Source organism: Perca fluviatilis, chromosome 21, assembly GCF_010015445.1.
Source record: "Perca fluviatilis chromosome 21, GENO_Pfluv_1.0, whole genome shotgun sequence".
In the NCBI taxonomy this organism is placed as follows: domain Eukaryota; kingdom Metazoa; phylum Chordata; class Actinopteri; order Perciformes; family Percidae; genus Perca; species Perca fluviatilis.
The window spans coordinates 16153327-16168913 of NC_053132.1; the positions used below are offsets into that span (position 1 = coordinate 16153327).

At 39.6% G+C, this 15587-nt stretch overlaps 2 protein-coding genes across 2 annotated transcripts; both read right to left on the minus strand.

Moving 5' to 3' along the window:
- Nucleotides 1-357: 357 nt before the first annotated feature.
- On the minus strand, nt 358-2514 carry ndufa4b (NDUFA4 mitochondrial complex associated b). The gene is made up of 4 exons (XM_039787264.1): nt 2336-2514; nt 1086-1174; nt 865-925; nt 358-687 (listed from the first exon to the last, which is right to left on the minus strand). The coding sequence occupies exons 1-4, from the start codon at nt 2375-2377 to the stop codon at nt 631-633; spliced, it is 249 nt and encodes an 82-aa protein (XP_039643198.1). The 5' UTR covers nt 2378-2514; the 3' UTR covers nt 358-630.
- A 1751-nt stretch (nt 2515-4265) lies between these two features.
- Nucleotides 4266-13245, minus strand: LOC120551374 (protein FAM117A-like). Its single transcript, XM_039788789.1, has 8 exons — nt 13122-13245; nt 11701-11846; nt 10925-11020; nt 10464-10580; nt 9425-9553; nt 9057-9261; nt 6688-6859; nt 4266-5411 (listed from the first exon to the last, which is right to left on the minus strand). The coding sequence occupies exons 1-8, from the start codon at nt 13243-13245 to the stop codon at nt 5120-5122; spliced, it is 1281 nt and encodes a 426-aa protein (XP_039644723.1). The 3' UTR covers nt 4266-5119.
- Between the last annotated feature and the right edge of the window lie 2342 nt (nt 13246-15587).

Here is a 15587-nt window from a genome sequence, read left to right on the forward strand (position 1 = left end):
GCATTTCATTTGTACTGAAGGGAAATGAAAATTGAGCGTATAAGTATGTAGGATGGCGGAGCCAGGCTAGATGTATTCTCCAAAGACTGCAAAACCTCAATGTGTGACAGGAAATGACTGGACTTCCCCTGATTTAGGAGCTCATTAGGTCAAATACTTTACATACACTGTTTATCTTCGCATCAACATCACTTGGCACCTTTCATGCTACCTGATCCTATCTCAATATAGCATACCACCAAAAACGTACCTCTGCTTATAAAACCCTGAAGCTGTGATTTCTAGTGTGCTTTAAGGCTTTTGTCAAAGCTACTGTGGACTTAAACTGTGCACAAAAATAAACATGAAAGTGAGACATGTGATTTAAATAGTTTTAATAATTAACACAAAGTCGAAAATAAATTCTTCAATTAGTGAAACAGGTGGTTGCCTGTTTCATTCAAACAATCATTGATAAGTGAATGATCCCTTTCCTCCTTCACACTGGAAATGATCTGACTGAAGAGTGCAGCACGCAGTGTGATTCAACCTTCATTCAGTGTCGGGTTTGTTTTGTATTTGGCAAAGAGTGCAAAGGCTCATTCCACTGACGACAAAGTCAGAGACATGTAGGTGCGAAGACACAGCAACTTAGAAATCAGGCCTGTCCTTCTTCAGCTTGGAGTAGTCCATGTTAACTGTAAATAGCTGGAAATGCGACAATCAGTATGAGGGAGGCAATATGGACTTTGAGGCAAGATAACAGAAATGGCTTGCGGTATAAAGCAGCCATATAAAGAGGTATAAACAAATGACGGTAAGTGATTACCATGCATCAGAAGCTAAGAAGTTATTAAGGTAAAAAATGTACATTAAGGCTCATACTTTGTACTGTTGTTGGGGCTGCAGGTTGTTCCAGGGCTCGGGGTTGTTCTTGCGATCCCATCTGAGGACATAAAATAAGAAAACTCTTTAATGTGAGTTCATCAGCGTTCATCATTATCATAAACCTTAAAAACACACACAAAGGTTTAATAAAAAGCCAACTGAGTGCTGAAGAAAACACTATGTTAGTTTATACTTTCTCAGATGTGACAGAGACTTACGAGACATCAGGGTTTTTCAGAGCCAGACGGCCCAAGTACATCATGCTCATGGTTGCCCCGCCACCGATGAAGATGAAGAGTGGGATGAGCTAGTGGGCAAAGAACAAGAGAAATGAATCGCAGTGCAGGTTTCAATCATAACTTAATTTGTGAAACTAGCCAACAACAGTGAATTACTACTGTATTCTAAACAAAGGACTTCTTCTGTTTTAATTGAATCATTTCAGAGGTAAAAATTAACCAGTTATAAGAGGAAAGTCTAAAATAGAATAAGAATACTTTAGTGAATCATATTTCTATCCTGGTTATCATCTCTTGGCCTCTAAGATTTGTCTTGTTTTCCACTTTTATTCCATCCCAGCAGCACAATTACACATGTGAGATGTGTAGGCTACAGCTTATGAAATATAACATAAGATTTCACTTTTGATATCTAGGCCTACATCATGACTTTTCTCCCAAATAATGGATCATTTAAACACCGAAATATTGAATGGAAAGCTTACACTGTTTAGGGGACATTTCTACCCAGTGAGTTATTATTATGGGCGCTGCCGTAAAGCAAACTGTTTCACCCCGTCGTCCTTGGATACATTGTACAGTACATTGCTCATGAGTCACGCTGGTATGAATACATATGTGTACGTGCTGCAGCGACCCACACATATGGCTGTGGACATGGACATGGAGATTTTTTTGCCCTATCATTGACGAGATTTCGCACTTTATAAATAATTACAATTATGGCTCCTCCTGTGTGAATGCCTCATCGGAGCAGTTGGTTTCATTTTTAGAGAAAAAAATAATCCGGTCACAAGGCGGCACAGAAAAAAGAAATAGTAGGCTACACCTTTAATGTTACAGGTGGAAGGATGATAACAGGAATATATTGTCTGGAAAAGAAGATAACGGTGGATTATAGCTTGAAATCAGTGGCATTAAATTGCCTTTATCGTCCTTTCTATCCACATGCGGCTATAAACTGTCGAGGAATTAAGACATTTCAGCAGTCATAGACATAACGTTATAAAAATGAATCTGCCGCATACTGCAAATACAACATTTCCCAGACGTTGCCTTAATTGAGGAAAGCTGCACAAATAAATAGCCTACATTTATAACCACACATCACATAAGGTGAGATTTGCGGGAAACTGGTGCGCGCACAACCACACCATCGCGTCCTTACTGGCGTCTTCAATGTCACCGGGTCGTTTACATGTTATAAAGAAATAAGAGCTGAGACTCACAGCTGGGTGGCTCTTGAGCTGCTTGGCGACGACCCCCAACATTTCGGACAATCTACCGACAGAGTCCGTTAAAGCCAATATCTGCGTGTAGAAATGCGCACTACTGCGGAGGAGCTCGTGGTTTCCTGCGGGCTGAATCTGAATGTACACTCAACTGTACGACACCTCCTCTACTGTCCCACAATGCACCGGCAACAGCTGTATGTCTACCATGTGTGACTGTATATCATGCTTGGGACAGCAAGTGCAACAAAAAAAAAAAACTCGTACACCAGAAATGAGCTTGTGAAAAAAGAACCTGACTTCAGTTTTCTGGCACCAACTATAAAACAAAACGCAATCGGATCTATTAGGGAAATTTATTATTTATTATTAGAGAAAGATAAGCCACTATTTACAAGCAAGATATTTTAGCTCCATCAGGACAAACCTGATTCATTTTAAAAGTTGAAGGTTTACCCCTTTTCCCCACTCAAGGAGGGCTTTGCTTTTTCAAATAACTCAAGAGCACTGTAAAATGTGTTAACAGGCAAAAGATGCAAGGACTGTGCAAGGACCAACTTGCCCTGCAAGAAGAGGAACTAACTCAATTGAGAATTATTTACGATTTCCTTAAACAATTTATCAATTTGTCTATAAAATGCCAGTAATTGAAAGTTTGTTTCCAAATCAAATGGCCAGCAAGTGTTTGCTTGAAAAATTACTCAAACGGTGAATCATTTAACTAATCAGTTGTCAAAATAGTTGACCATTAATTTTTTGTCGATTGACTGTTTCAGGACTATTTTCTGGCATTTTTACTCCAACAGGGTAATTGTTTAGATTAACTGTTGAACTTCACCCAGTTTTAAAACACAACTTAGAAATACACAGACAGCACGATATATACGAAAGACAAATCTAAGACGAAAAAAAATAATAATCTGATCCAGGACAAAGGAGAAGAAAACTTAAAATGTCACAATGACACATGGAAGTAAAGGTTTTTAAACCGTGGACATCTGCATGATCCAACAGCAACGTGGCAGCATGGGGAATTCATTTAAAATGAAAACAGTGGGTTAACCGGCCACGCTCGGATTTCCAGAGGACCCAAATCAGACTACAGGTACTACACCTCTCTGCAGTCATTGGAAATTCAGACCTTAAGAGTTATGACTTGACTAGTTTAATAAATCACAAAGACAACCGGTTATCAATCATATTTATATGATCAGAACACAGAACCTGAGATAACAGCACACACCCCCAGCATCCACACGATTCATAAAACATTGAAATTGAGGATTATTTGGAAAAAGACAATGTTTCAATCCATCTTTTTCCCCCATTCCCCCCACACACACACACACACACACACACACACACACACACACACACACACACACACACACACACACACACACACACACACACACACACACACACACACACACACACACACACACACACACACACACACACACACACACACACACACACACAGGACCAACATATGGAAGAAACCTCTTCTCCTCCACATTAAAACCCTCTCCTGGAAGTGCATAAAAATCCACCAGATACAGTATCTCACGTAACACCTGCCTCAATTATACTGACAGAACAAAACTAAAAGTAACAAGTTTTTTTTTTTAGCTTATGTTGCAGATAATTGAAAATATATATATAGAAAATACACATAACTAGTCTTAAAGTACAAAAGTGAATATAAAAATAAGAATTGCGACTCAAAAGTAGCAGTTCAATTTGTGCAAACATGTCTACCAGAAATAAAACTATTTGAACATCAACTTGTCAGCTTGGCAGAAGAAGAACGTCTTCGGAGAAAGGATGACAAATCTACACCACTAAAACTGGTTAGGTAGTCAACTAGGCTGTAAAACCCCAAAACTATAAACATACCATCAAGCACATCTAGAACGTCAAGGAATAACAGGTTTTTGTTTTTTTTATCCATTAACACATGCACAAATTTTTTTTTGTCGCAAGTAAACAAGATAACAAAAATAACATCTGTACAATTTTAAAGCAGGAATGCATTAGCTAAAGCATTTAGGTATTGATGCTACCCAAGTCCAACAACTGGGAAAAATCCCTTCATTCAAAAATTATCAAAATGGGATTTCATTTTGTGGAGTTTCTTTTTTTCTCCTTTTTAAATCAGGTAAATAAGAAGTAACCAACTGATTTGTCGTGTACAGCAACAGGTGCAAGGTCAAGTTAGGTAAAAAGAATTGCAGATAAATATCTTTGTATACTTAAAAACAAGCAAACTTATCCAACAGGGGGTTTCCTTCCTTGACCCAGACTCCTAACAACATTTTGGACAGAGAGGACACACTGCAGTGAGACTTTAAAAACCAGTGTGTCATGGCTTCTTTGGGGAAAGAGAAAAAAAACAAAAAAACACGTGAGCAGTCAGGTCAGTCATCCAACAAATCACATTTCAGGTAGAGTTAAGAGTAGAATAAGACTGCCTCGTCTCTCACACTTGTGTTTGGCCAAAAATATATATCTTTGGATTATGAAATGACAGAAATGCCTTGATTTAGAAACATCACAATGGCCAGACACCCAAAACAAGTAGCTCGTAAAGCATATCCATTGCATTGCGTACGATATTAATAATTTTTTTTCTTCCTCAATATTACTATTTTTCAACATAAGATTATTTCAAACCTGTATAGAAAAGAAATGGTCCATTCTGAAAACAAAGCAACATCAACGAATGTGTCCCAGACCACTGAAATATTTGCATTCACACAAAGAGATCTGCAGCTGTGATCAGAAAGCGAGGCCCTCCCCAGAGCTTTCTCCCCTGACAGCGGTCGTGGCGGGAGGATCTGGTGGAGCAGCCCGGTTGCCAGAGGACGTTGCCTGGCAGGAGCTCGTTCCCTGGCTCGAGCAACTGCCCGCTGGAGAGACGGCAAGGCTGCGGAACAACAGGTCCATGGAGGGGAGCAGGGGCTTGAGGAGGCTGACCGGGCAGAAGGCTGAGCCCCCATGGGGGGTGAAGTTCACCTTGTTGGGGTCTGGGCAGGAGGAGATGAGGGCTGACTTGGGGTGGCGTGGGGTGCTACAGGATGAGAGGAGAGGGGCTGTAAGACACTAATGGCAAAACTAATACCTCAAAGTGTAAGTGGTAGAAATGAGGTTTGGTTACACAGCAGACACGGCTGGTGTGACTGTCACTGTCGTGAAAGGCTTCCTTGTCCCTTTCAAATAAAAAAAAATAAAATAAAAAAATAAAAGTAGTCACTCGTCATGATTAGAACCCACTAGTCACTAGATCGTCAGGCTTCATTCTTTTAGACTCAAGAGACATTACAAGCTACGGAAAAGTAAAATCATGACGACAGAGAGTACTTAACTGCAACTGTAGCAAACATTCTTGCACGCGAATTTCACGACAATATAAAAAGGTTGAGTAAAAACAATGAAAGGACAAAACCGGCAGTACTTTAGGCATTAATGACACCGTGTCGTAACAGTAAGGGTGGGGGTGACACCCTACTGAATTTCTTTAGGAAAGTTGTTTTAGTTATTTTTTTTTCTACTTTCATTTTGGATAATGTAGGCACCAGGTTTAGACAAGGAAAGGGAATGGTGGAATTTAAAAAAAAAAAAAAAAAAAAAAAAGTCTGAAAATGCTATAGTAATGAAACGTAAAACGGTAGGACACTTAAAAATAAAAGTCTGGAAATGTAACAATGCAACGTAAAAAACCTCGAACTCTTAAACCTACACTGTATAATATTTGTAGTTGATTCTTAGCAAAAAACCCTTTGTTCTTTCACAAATATGTGCTCATTCATGTGTAATTACTTCCACCAACTAATCAAAGTATTTTCATAAGTGTAGAATCTGCCATTTAGAATCATTCAGAATACATACAGCGAGTCGCTCGAATGACGGCCGGCATGTTGCGCTTCCATCTTTAAAGAGGGACATACCTCCGCCTTTCGCCCTTTTACACTCAGTAGCACCCCGCACCGTGACGAATGCCAGGGGGAGATTACTCGCCAGGGAAGCGAAAAGGAGAATTAAAAACGACAATGCGACAGGCAAAGCAACAAGACCAAAGTTAATATTGGAGTGGCTAGAACAGCTGCGTGTAAACGATGGAGATACTAAGAGCTAATTTTGGGTTCGGCCACTGTAGCAGTTTAAATGCGATCGGAATGGGAGGGGCTAGAATGTAATATTCAGTTGGTCATATACAATTTCACCGCTAGAGGGGAGAAATTCTTACACAATGTAGCTTTAACAGCCCCTTCAAGCTGGTGACTTCTGTAGATTTGGTTCAGAGCAAACATGAGTGTCAATTCTGCTCAAATGCAGAACAAAAGTACCTGGTTTCCTCCCAGACTCGGACCTTTTCACAGCCCTCTGGAGGCTCTCTCTGGAAGCAGCAACTTTTATTGGGCCCTGGTGAGGAGGACATCAGCAGAGGCAGGGAGAGGTCAGCCTCATTCTGGTAGAGGAATGGAGACAGGAGGCACATCTCTGCACTGTCTATCAAACCTGAAAGTAGCAGGGGAAGAAATAAGTCTCAAATCAAAGATTCTTAAAGCACAACTTCTGAGGACAGTTTTTACAACAAGATTTGAGGCAAGTTGTGTACATTACTTATTGATACACTGAGTTACAATTCCTTTTGGTTTAGCGCAACTCCTGCGGAGACTAAATCCATTTTATTATTAACATAATAAACTGGAGTTTCTGAGCACTGGAATTATCAATTTGTCGCCAGTAACACACGCACACACACTGTCATCGGTGCGGAGGCATGAAAAGGACAAATTGCGCTGTAATAATAAAATCTTTACAATTTTAGCAATGTACTACAGTCAATACTTAAATGGTAAGGTATTAACAAAAGTATGCAAATAAAGTATTTTCCAATCTCTACTCCTCTCAGTTGGTAAAAAAGTGTGACTGCAGTCAGTGTATCACAAGATCATGAACATTGTAACCATTTAGCAGTCTGTACCATACACAGCAACTATATTGAATGTGTTAAATGCTTTGATTCACAATCAAATATTAGCACATAAAAAGCCTGATTAAAGAGCTTGTAACCTTTCATTTTGATTTATCCCTTCATGTCAACTTGTGAAAAAGACAAACAATGCTCATTGTAAATGATGGCTACCACAGAGGTATAGGACTTGTTTTATATTGCCTTTATTTATTGTGTCATGTGTTGCTTTTATTTAATGCTTTTAGTTATGTTATCTGTCCTATACCTTTTTAATAATTTTCCTCCGACATCTTTAACATTTTTAGCTATTGTTTGGGGAGTGTTCGTTGGAACTTTTCTAGATCCTTGACGTTCCACTTCTGGGATTGCTCCGGTGCCGCAGGAAATTCCGCCGGATGAGCGTATTTTCCGTTTCCTTCCGCTTTCTTTGTGTTGGAGTTTTAAATTCAGTGGATTAATGAGGACTATTTTTGACTGCTCCTCAGATCTCTGCAGGATCAATTGAGACAGCTATCTGGGCAGTCTGTCCAATCTGAATTTTCTCTCGCACGACTATTTTGCAGCGGCTCTGTGCAGAGTTTAGCACCGACCAAGACAATTCTGATTGGTTTAAAGAAATGCCATTAAACCAGAGCATGTTTTCCTCCCATCCCCAAATGCTATGTGGAGTAGTCAGACCCTCCTTCAGTGCGCTTTGGAGGAGGCTCTGGCAAAGCGAGACTAGTTGGAACTGACTGTATGGACTGAAAAGCTGCGAATGGATTGCCCATTGGGATTAATAAAGTTCCTGAATCTGAAAAAAAAAAAAAAAAGGGAGAATGAAGTGGGCTCAGGAAGAGACTTCACTATTCAAGTACTGGTCTCCACGGGGGGAAAAAAAAGTCACCTTTGTTTTGCTGATAGTGAAGTTAGCTTAACTAAAGCAAAATAACATGAGGAAAACTACATTTTGGTAAAGCATCTATATTATCTCCCGTTCAATTGTGATAGTATAAGGATGTTGAGCTTATCACCATACCCCTGTGTTGAATGCAAGTATGAATGTTTGGGGGTGTCTATAAATGTTGCCTGTGTGATTGAGCGTGCCACACAGCAGCTTACTTTCCCTTTATTTTTCTAGTAATACTACACTTTAAAATTGATCTAACTTTTTATAGTTTAAGTTATATATTGCAATTTGGTAACACAATTACATTCATGCGTGACTGAAAGCACCAGGAAATACGGAACCAGCGAACTGACACTGTATACTAAGGAGTGTTGTAATGTAACTTTGTTACTGTACTTAAGTAGAATTTTCACGTATCTGTACTTTACTTTGTTATTTATATTTCTGGAAACTGACTCCATTACATATCCTAAATAAAAGGTTTACTTTGACTCCACTAAATTTTCCCTAAGCATCTTAGTTACTTGCAAGAAATGTTTTCGTACGTTGATGTCAGACTTGATGTTTAAGAAGGTGTGGAAAGTATTATGCTTCACTATAAAAGGAAGCCACAATAAAGTTCATAATCAATGTTTTCTTTTACTTCTAATAGTTAAGTATATTTAATATCATGAAATTACTTTTGATACTTAAGTACAGTAAATATCAGATACTTTAAGACTTTTACTCAAGTAATATTCTAAAAAGGTGACTTTAACTTCTACCAAAGTCATTTTCTGGTAAGATACTTGTACTTTTAATCAAGTATAGCTTTCAAGTACTTTATACAAGACTGCTGAAAAGCTAACCTTGGTGCAAATCCACAGGTGCGTCTTCATAGTTGGGTGGGGAGGTGGAGAGGTTTGTGGGAGAGGAGCTGGGTGAGGAGGAGGAGGAGGAGGAGGAGGATGATGATGATGAGGTCAGGGGTGTGGTGGCAGGGTCACTCTGAGATCCACTGCTGCAGCTCTGCAGAGGGACTGGAGCCCGGTGACCGTCTGGAACCTCAAGGAGCTGACAAGACAAGAAAACCACAGTGTGTAAATAATGTCAACCACCATAATATCACATGCAACCTTTAGGAAAATAAATAAAAAATGTCTTCCTTTTAATTATAGGTAAACAAATAGTGAATCTTTTCACACTGTATGCTGTGTGGAGGATAGGTGACAGTTACCCTCTGCTGAGGATGCAATGGCTGGCAGATGAACATGCCTTCCAGCTCCTGGTTGAGGCCCTCCACACTGCAGCGCAGTCGAGGGACCAGTGTAGACAGGGGAGCAAGGGGGATGGGAACTGGCTGAGTCTGAGGAGACAAAAACAAGTTAAATGGAATTTAGGCCGCATTACTCTTGAGAGACAACTTAACAGATCAGACACTTTTTACAGTTCTCTGGAAAGTTTCTTATTTGCTCTTTTTGTGAAGGACTTTCTCTTGTTGTGTAAGGGATGAACTAATTCTGAAAAAAAATTCTCTTACTCTTACGCAGTCCCCCGAGCACATTAATCATGAGTTAAATATTCAAGCCATATGTGCTAAAGAGATCACTGGCCTTAAAACCTCATTAACACTTCCAGGTACAAATCAGGTTTGTAATGTCTCTCATTGGTTTGTCACGACACCACATTTGGTCTGAAACCACCTCGACTCAGTGGAGTGTGGCACCACACAAGACAGCGCAGACCAGCTGTGCTGAAATGCAGAACTACGGATTTCGTTCTGAAAAGCAGAAGCGATGTGATGTAGTGGTCTTCCTGTTGCTTAGTGTTTTTTTTTTTTTTCCCCTTCCTGCGATGAGCTGCACTGTCTAGTTCACTTTGATGAGGTGATCAGTAAAACTTGTCTAGAGTCAGACGGGCTGCACTGATTGAGGGGAAAAAAATAAAATCATCATAAAACTTGTGTGCACACTTCTTACAGGCAAAGTTTGTTAACACTTTACTTGAAGGTATCTACATAAGCATGACAAACATTAAACAAGTCAAACATTTATGACATAAACACTTCTTTTAGTAATTGTCATTCGTTATTGTCGTGACAAGTTAGGGTTCATGTGTCAGGACAGTGTCATGTGTTCATGAGCGTGTCACGTCACGCTTATGTAGAGATACCTTCAAGTAAAGGGTTAAACTTTGCCTGTAAGAAGTGTGCACACATATGCATGTATGTAGTAAGTAGTGCAGTGAGTTTATGTGTGGTGATGATGCTATGGTACCCGAGTAGTTCCTAGGCTACCGCTCCCCTGAGGATATCCACGCTGGCGGTCTTTGTCATGCCCCCCCGAGACTGCAGGTTTGCTGCGCTGCTGCAGCTGTTGTTTTAGTTTAGCGATCTGCAATGAACAAAGGTTATTGTCAGTCAATAAGCTTGCACTCAAACACACAAAGGGGAAGTCTTTTAAACTTACAAACGTCACCCACTTTACAACCACCTGATGCATGTTAACATTTTAGTGGTGATAATCGGATTTTGTGGTGGTTCAGATAAAATATCTGAGTGAAGCTCCTGAAAGTTGTCAAAAAGGGAAGTTTCCTTGCAGATGAGATAATTGTGTCTCCTGTTGCTCAACGCTGTCAAAGTAATTGAGTCAGGCCTTTTTCAAGAGCTCGCCGTCTTACAGTTTAGCAAACCTGGTTTTTGCAAACACACATTGAGTAACACAGGCAAGAGAATCACCTCTCGCAGATGCTCAGCGGTGCCCCATGATGCCGATCGCTTGTGGCTGCTGCTACCTCTCCTGCTCTGGGATTTATCTGACCATGAGTCTGGGGTCTGGGGAGGAAAAAAGTAACCATAAGAACTAATTCTCTTTTAAAAAAAATAAAATAAATCACACCTGACTAATAACTAAGCATATCTATTAAAGCTTTAGCCTGAAGCTGCTCTATGATCATATTAAAATAAAAAAAGGAAACCGTTACGTTTAAGTCCCACAGCATATCAAGACTTAACACATATTTAAGCAAAAGCTGCACACTTAGCACAGCTTTTCATGTTCAAAGGCTGATCTGCAGCCACATCACACCATCCACACCCACACGCACTCGTCAAAGAGCGAAAGAGTAGGAGAAACTGAAAAACAAAAAGAGAGGGGGGGGGAGAGGATGTGGGCAATCGAAGAGCAGTGGCGAGTGCCTGCACACAGAGCAGAGAGGATGGGTGCAGCCAAAACGGCCTCATCAGCTGACTTGAGAGACTGTTCTCATGGCTGTGGTTATCACTCTGTAATAGCTATGAAAGCACCGGACACTCCCTCCTTCCCTCCTCTCTACTAGCAACTTCCTTCTCTTCTAAAACAGCAAACAAATTTTTCAACATGACTCAACCAATTAAGTCATTAATGACATAAAAAACAAAAAAACTCAAAAAATATGGAAACAATCTTTGGTAAAGTTATGCATTCAATTCCTTTCAGCATTATTATGTTCACACATTCTTCATGCGAAGCCGACCTGGGTGGACTGGTCTTTGCGCGACAGGCTGCTCTGGCTCTCTGGTTCTTTGGGCCAGTGTCCCTGCAGGTACGGCCCGATGATGGCATCTAGAGACATCGTCCGCCTCATGCCAGAGCTCAGCTGGTGCGGTTTGGGCTTCCCAGCTGTCAAAAGGAGAAACCGTTTTATTTGACATGCAGCGACAGATTCAATTATCCTGTTTCTCAAATTTGTATCAGTTGGTGGCAGGATTAGTGAATTGAGTATGTTAAAGCTCAAGTTAAATCTCAAGTTATCAAAGCTAAAGTTCAATCAAAATGTTAAAATCTGTCTTTAAAAAAAATAAAAATAAAATTTTTTTTTAAAAAATAACGCATCATGTAGTTACAGTAAGTAAGCTTTGACCTACTTTACATAGCCAATAACATCTAGAGCTGAATTTATAAGTCCATTATTTGATCAAAAGATTGATAGAGAATTCAATGGCAACCATTTTAATAACGTGTTAATCAATAGAGTCATTTATTTAGGAAAAAGGCCCGGAACTTGCTGGCCTTTGCTTCTGAAATATGAAGAGTTTTATTTGTCTGACATGTAGAAGAATACGAAGATGTCACCTTGGGCTCTGAGAACTTCTATGGGCATTTTTCACAAGTTTCAGATATTTTAAAGACCAAAAAGTAAAATCAATTAATTGACAAGGTAATTGCCAAATTAATTGGTAATACAAATTTATGGCAGCTATAGTCATATCTATATAGTAATAATTACTAGGTTGTATTGTCCGTATTAATATATAATATGGTTATAATCTTTTACCAAGTCTACTTTGTTTTATTATTCAATTCCAACTACATGACAGGCAAACCCATCAACACTTCAATATACCCACAGCTACATTTACATAGAAAAGAATAAAACACAACCCTTTAACAATGAATAAAAAGTTGAACACCTTATTTTGCAAGTTGTGTTACAGAGAGCGATAGTACATTGACCTCCTGGTTGACATTGATTGTGTTATGGATGCTGCCAGGGTTCAAAATTAGCACCATCTACTAGCCAAATACTGACAAAAACATGCAAGGGGCTGGTAGATTTGCTTCATTCACCAGCCCAAAAAAAACAATGGCGATCTATCGAGTGGCTGGTAAAATATAATCCTTGACTAGCCATTTGGCTGGTTTACGAAAAAGTTCATTTGGAACCCTGGATGCTGCTTTAGAGATTTCCTAATCACGGGACTTTACTAGCTAGGTCATCTGTCTCAAGTTTGAAACTAACTATGGAGTATGAATAGCTGGTTTGAAATTACACATTTTGAAGGCCACATGATCTACATTTCTACATTTTCTATGATGGCATCATATTTAAGCCTATACACATTCACCCAGGGACATAAGTATATATGATCCATAGAGTGGGACAGGTGTTCATACCTGACTTTCCATCTCTCCGGTTAGGTCGAGGCTTGCTGGCCAGCTGATAGGGAACAGTAGCCTTGAGGGGTTGTGGACCCAAAGTAGCTCCTCGGTTATGTCCAACGCCACTTCGGCCAGACATCTTTCCAGAAACAAATCTAGGACTCCTTAGCTCAATGGATGTCCTGCCTGTTGGAGATTTGGGGGGTGCTCTGTGGAAACACTGGTCGTGGCTAAGTTACCAGCTGCAACTCTTCCTCCACTGGTGATGAAGACTACTAAAAACCGTTACAAAAGTCAGTCTCGAGTAATATAGATACCATTTCCAAATAAATACAACCACCACTAACGAGTAGCTCGACAGATTAGATGTTACTGACAGCGTGTGATAAAGTCTTCGGCGGTGATCATACTTTTGTTTTCTGGCTTGTGTGCGAGTTAGCAGCCTAGCAAGCAAAGTTTCTTTGTGAGGATGTTGAGATATTTCACCCCGTTGTCGAACAAGGAAGCAGCTCCAGTTTCAAAAAGTCACTTTAACATCAACTCTTACGTCTTCTAAGAATACCTGGAAGTATATTTCATTATAGTTTTCCGGGCTGGAGCGTGTTTTAGTGGGCCAGAAAGTTGCGAGGTGGCCACAGTTTTTGTCCCTCTCCGCGTTCTTGTCCTAACTCCAAACATCTCCACCGCCACGCTGGTGTGGATTTAATTATATGGGGGGCGGGGACCGGCTGTGTATCTCACTTTTGATTGGTTGGTGGAGCCCCCGACTTCAAGTCCATTGGACAATCCGCCGTCAATCCGTCAAACCTCGGACAATGTAATTTGCTGTCACCGCCCACAATTCATATCTCATAATTCATTTAACTGATTCTCAAATTCGTGTTGAAATACCACATATCAACTTTTTAAGTCTGTAAATTAACAGTTACAACTATTTACAGTGACACAGAAAATACATGGACTACTTTTTAAAACGTCATTAGTTTACAATTAGTGTACTTTGATAGTCCATATGTTTTAAGGGCCATAACACTTTTAAACTACAAATCAATCTTTATATTTTATTCTGACTTTTTTCAAATGCATGCCAGTCAATTTAAGATTTTATAATGTATGTTCTTACTTTTCTAGTCAACCATTGATTTCCATTATTTTAATGCAGCATGAAAATGACATGATGATGTGCAGACTCCTGAAATTTATGTTCAATTTTGAGGTACTTACTTGAACTTGCACTACTTGAGTATTTCCATTTTATGCTACTTAATACTTCTAATCCACTACATTTTGGAAGCCAATATTGTAATTATTACTCCACAACATTTATTTGACATTAGTTACTAGTTACTTTGCAGATTCAGATTAAACAAACTATAAATCAACTAATAAATTACAATGTATTATTATGGATTTAGCCACCAGACAGTATATAGTAGTTGAAATTAGCCACACCTTTACCAGCTTCAACATTAGTGATACTAATAGTTATGTAACATGAACGCATCACTAATTCTGCATTATGAGTACTTTCACTTTTGGTGCTTTAAGTATATTTTGATGCTATTACTTATGCACTTAAGAATGGTTTTGAATGCAGGACTTTTTCTTGTAGCAGAGATGCAATATTGATCAATACAGACTGATTTGAAAAGTATGCACTGCGTTACCTCACACCAATAATGTGATTTGACAAAAAATCATGCAGACTTGATGTTCATTGTGATGGATTACACAACCAAAGCAAATCTTTCAGGAGTTCGCTAAATAATAGATTTTCATACCATATATAATAATGGAAACCATTAGTTACCTAGCAGTAGGAAAATACTAAAAAAATAAATGACTGTAGCATGGTTAGTGTGCTGTGATGTAAAGTATATGTGATCTGTAATAGATGGGCTGTAATATACAAAAACACTGGTATGGTTTAATCATCACCTCCATTCATTAATTTTTAGGCTAATTATTTCATCATACTATCCTGAGGCCTATTGAAATCACCCCAGCTGGGTGTGTGTGTGTGTGTGTGCACCATCTGGGTGGCTTGGGAAGTGGTTTTGGGTGGTGTGTGTGCACTGTGTGTGACAGTGTGCATTAAGGCAGATAAATGTCCAGACCCTGTGTTAAAGGGAGTGCCAATGGTAGAACAAGAGAAGGGGGTAGAGATAACATGGCATTCACTTTTTAGGGGCAGATCATAGAGCAGTGCTAACGCTCCCATACTCCCCTCACCCCAACCGAACTGGCCCTAAATGTGCACTTATTTACACAATATTTCAGCCCACGCTTAGATAACACACTTGTGTGTCTGGCACACCAAAATGGGAGTAAATGTGCTTTATCACAGAATGGTGAAGTACTGAACCATGTGTCCAGCAGCCTGCTCATCTATCTAGTGCAACTGCACCCAACAATTGATGTCACTTTCACAAAACAGCTAAAGACAAAGACAGATAACTAAACCCAACTTTTCCCAACCCT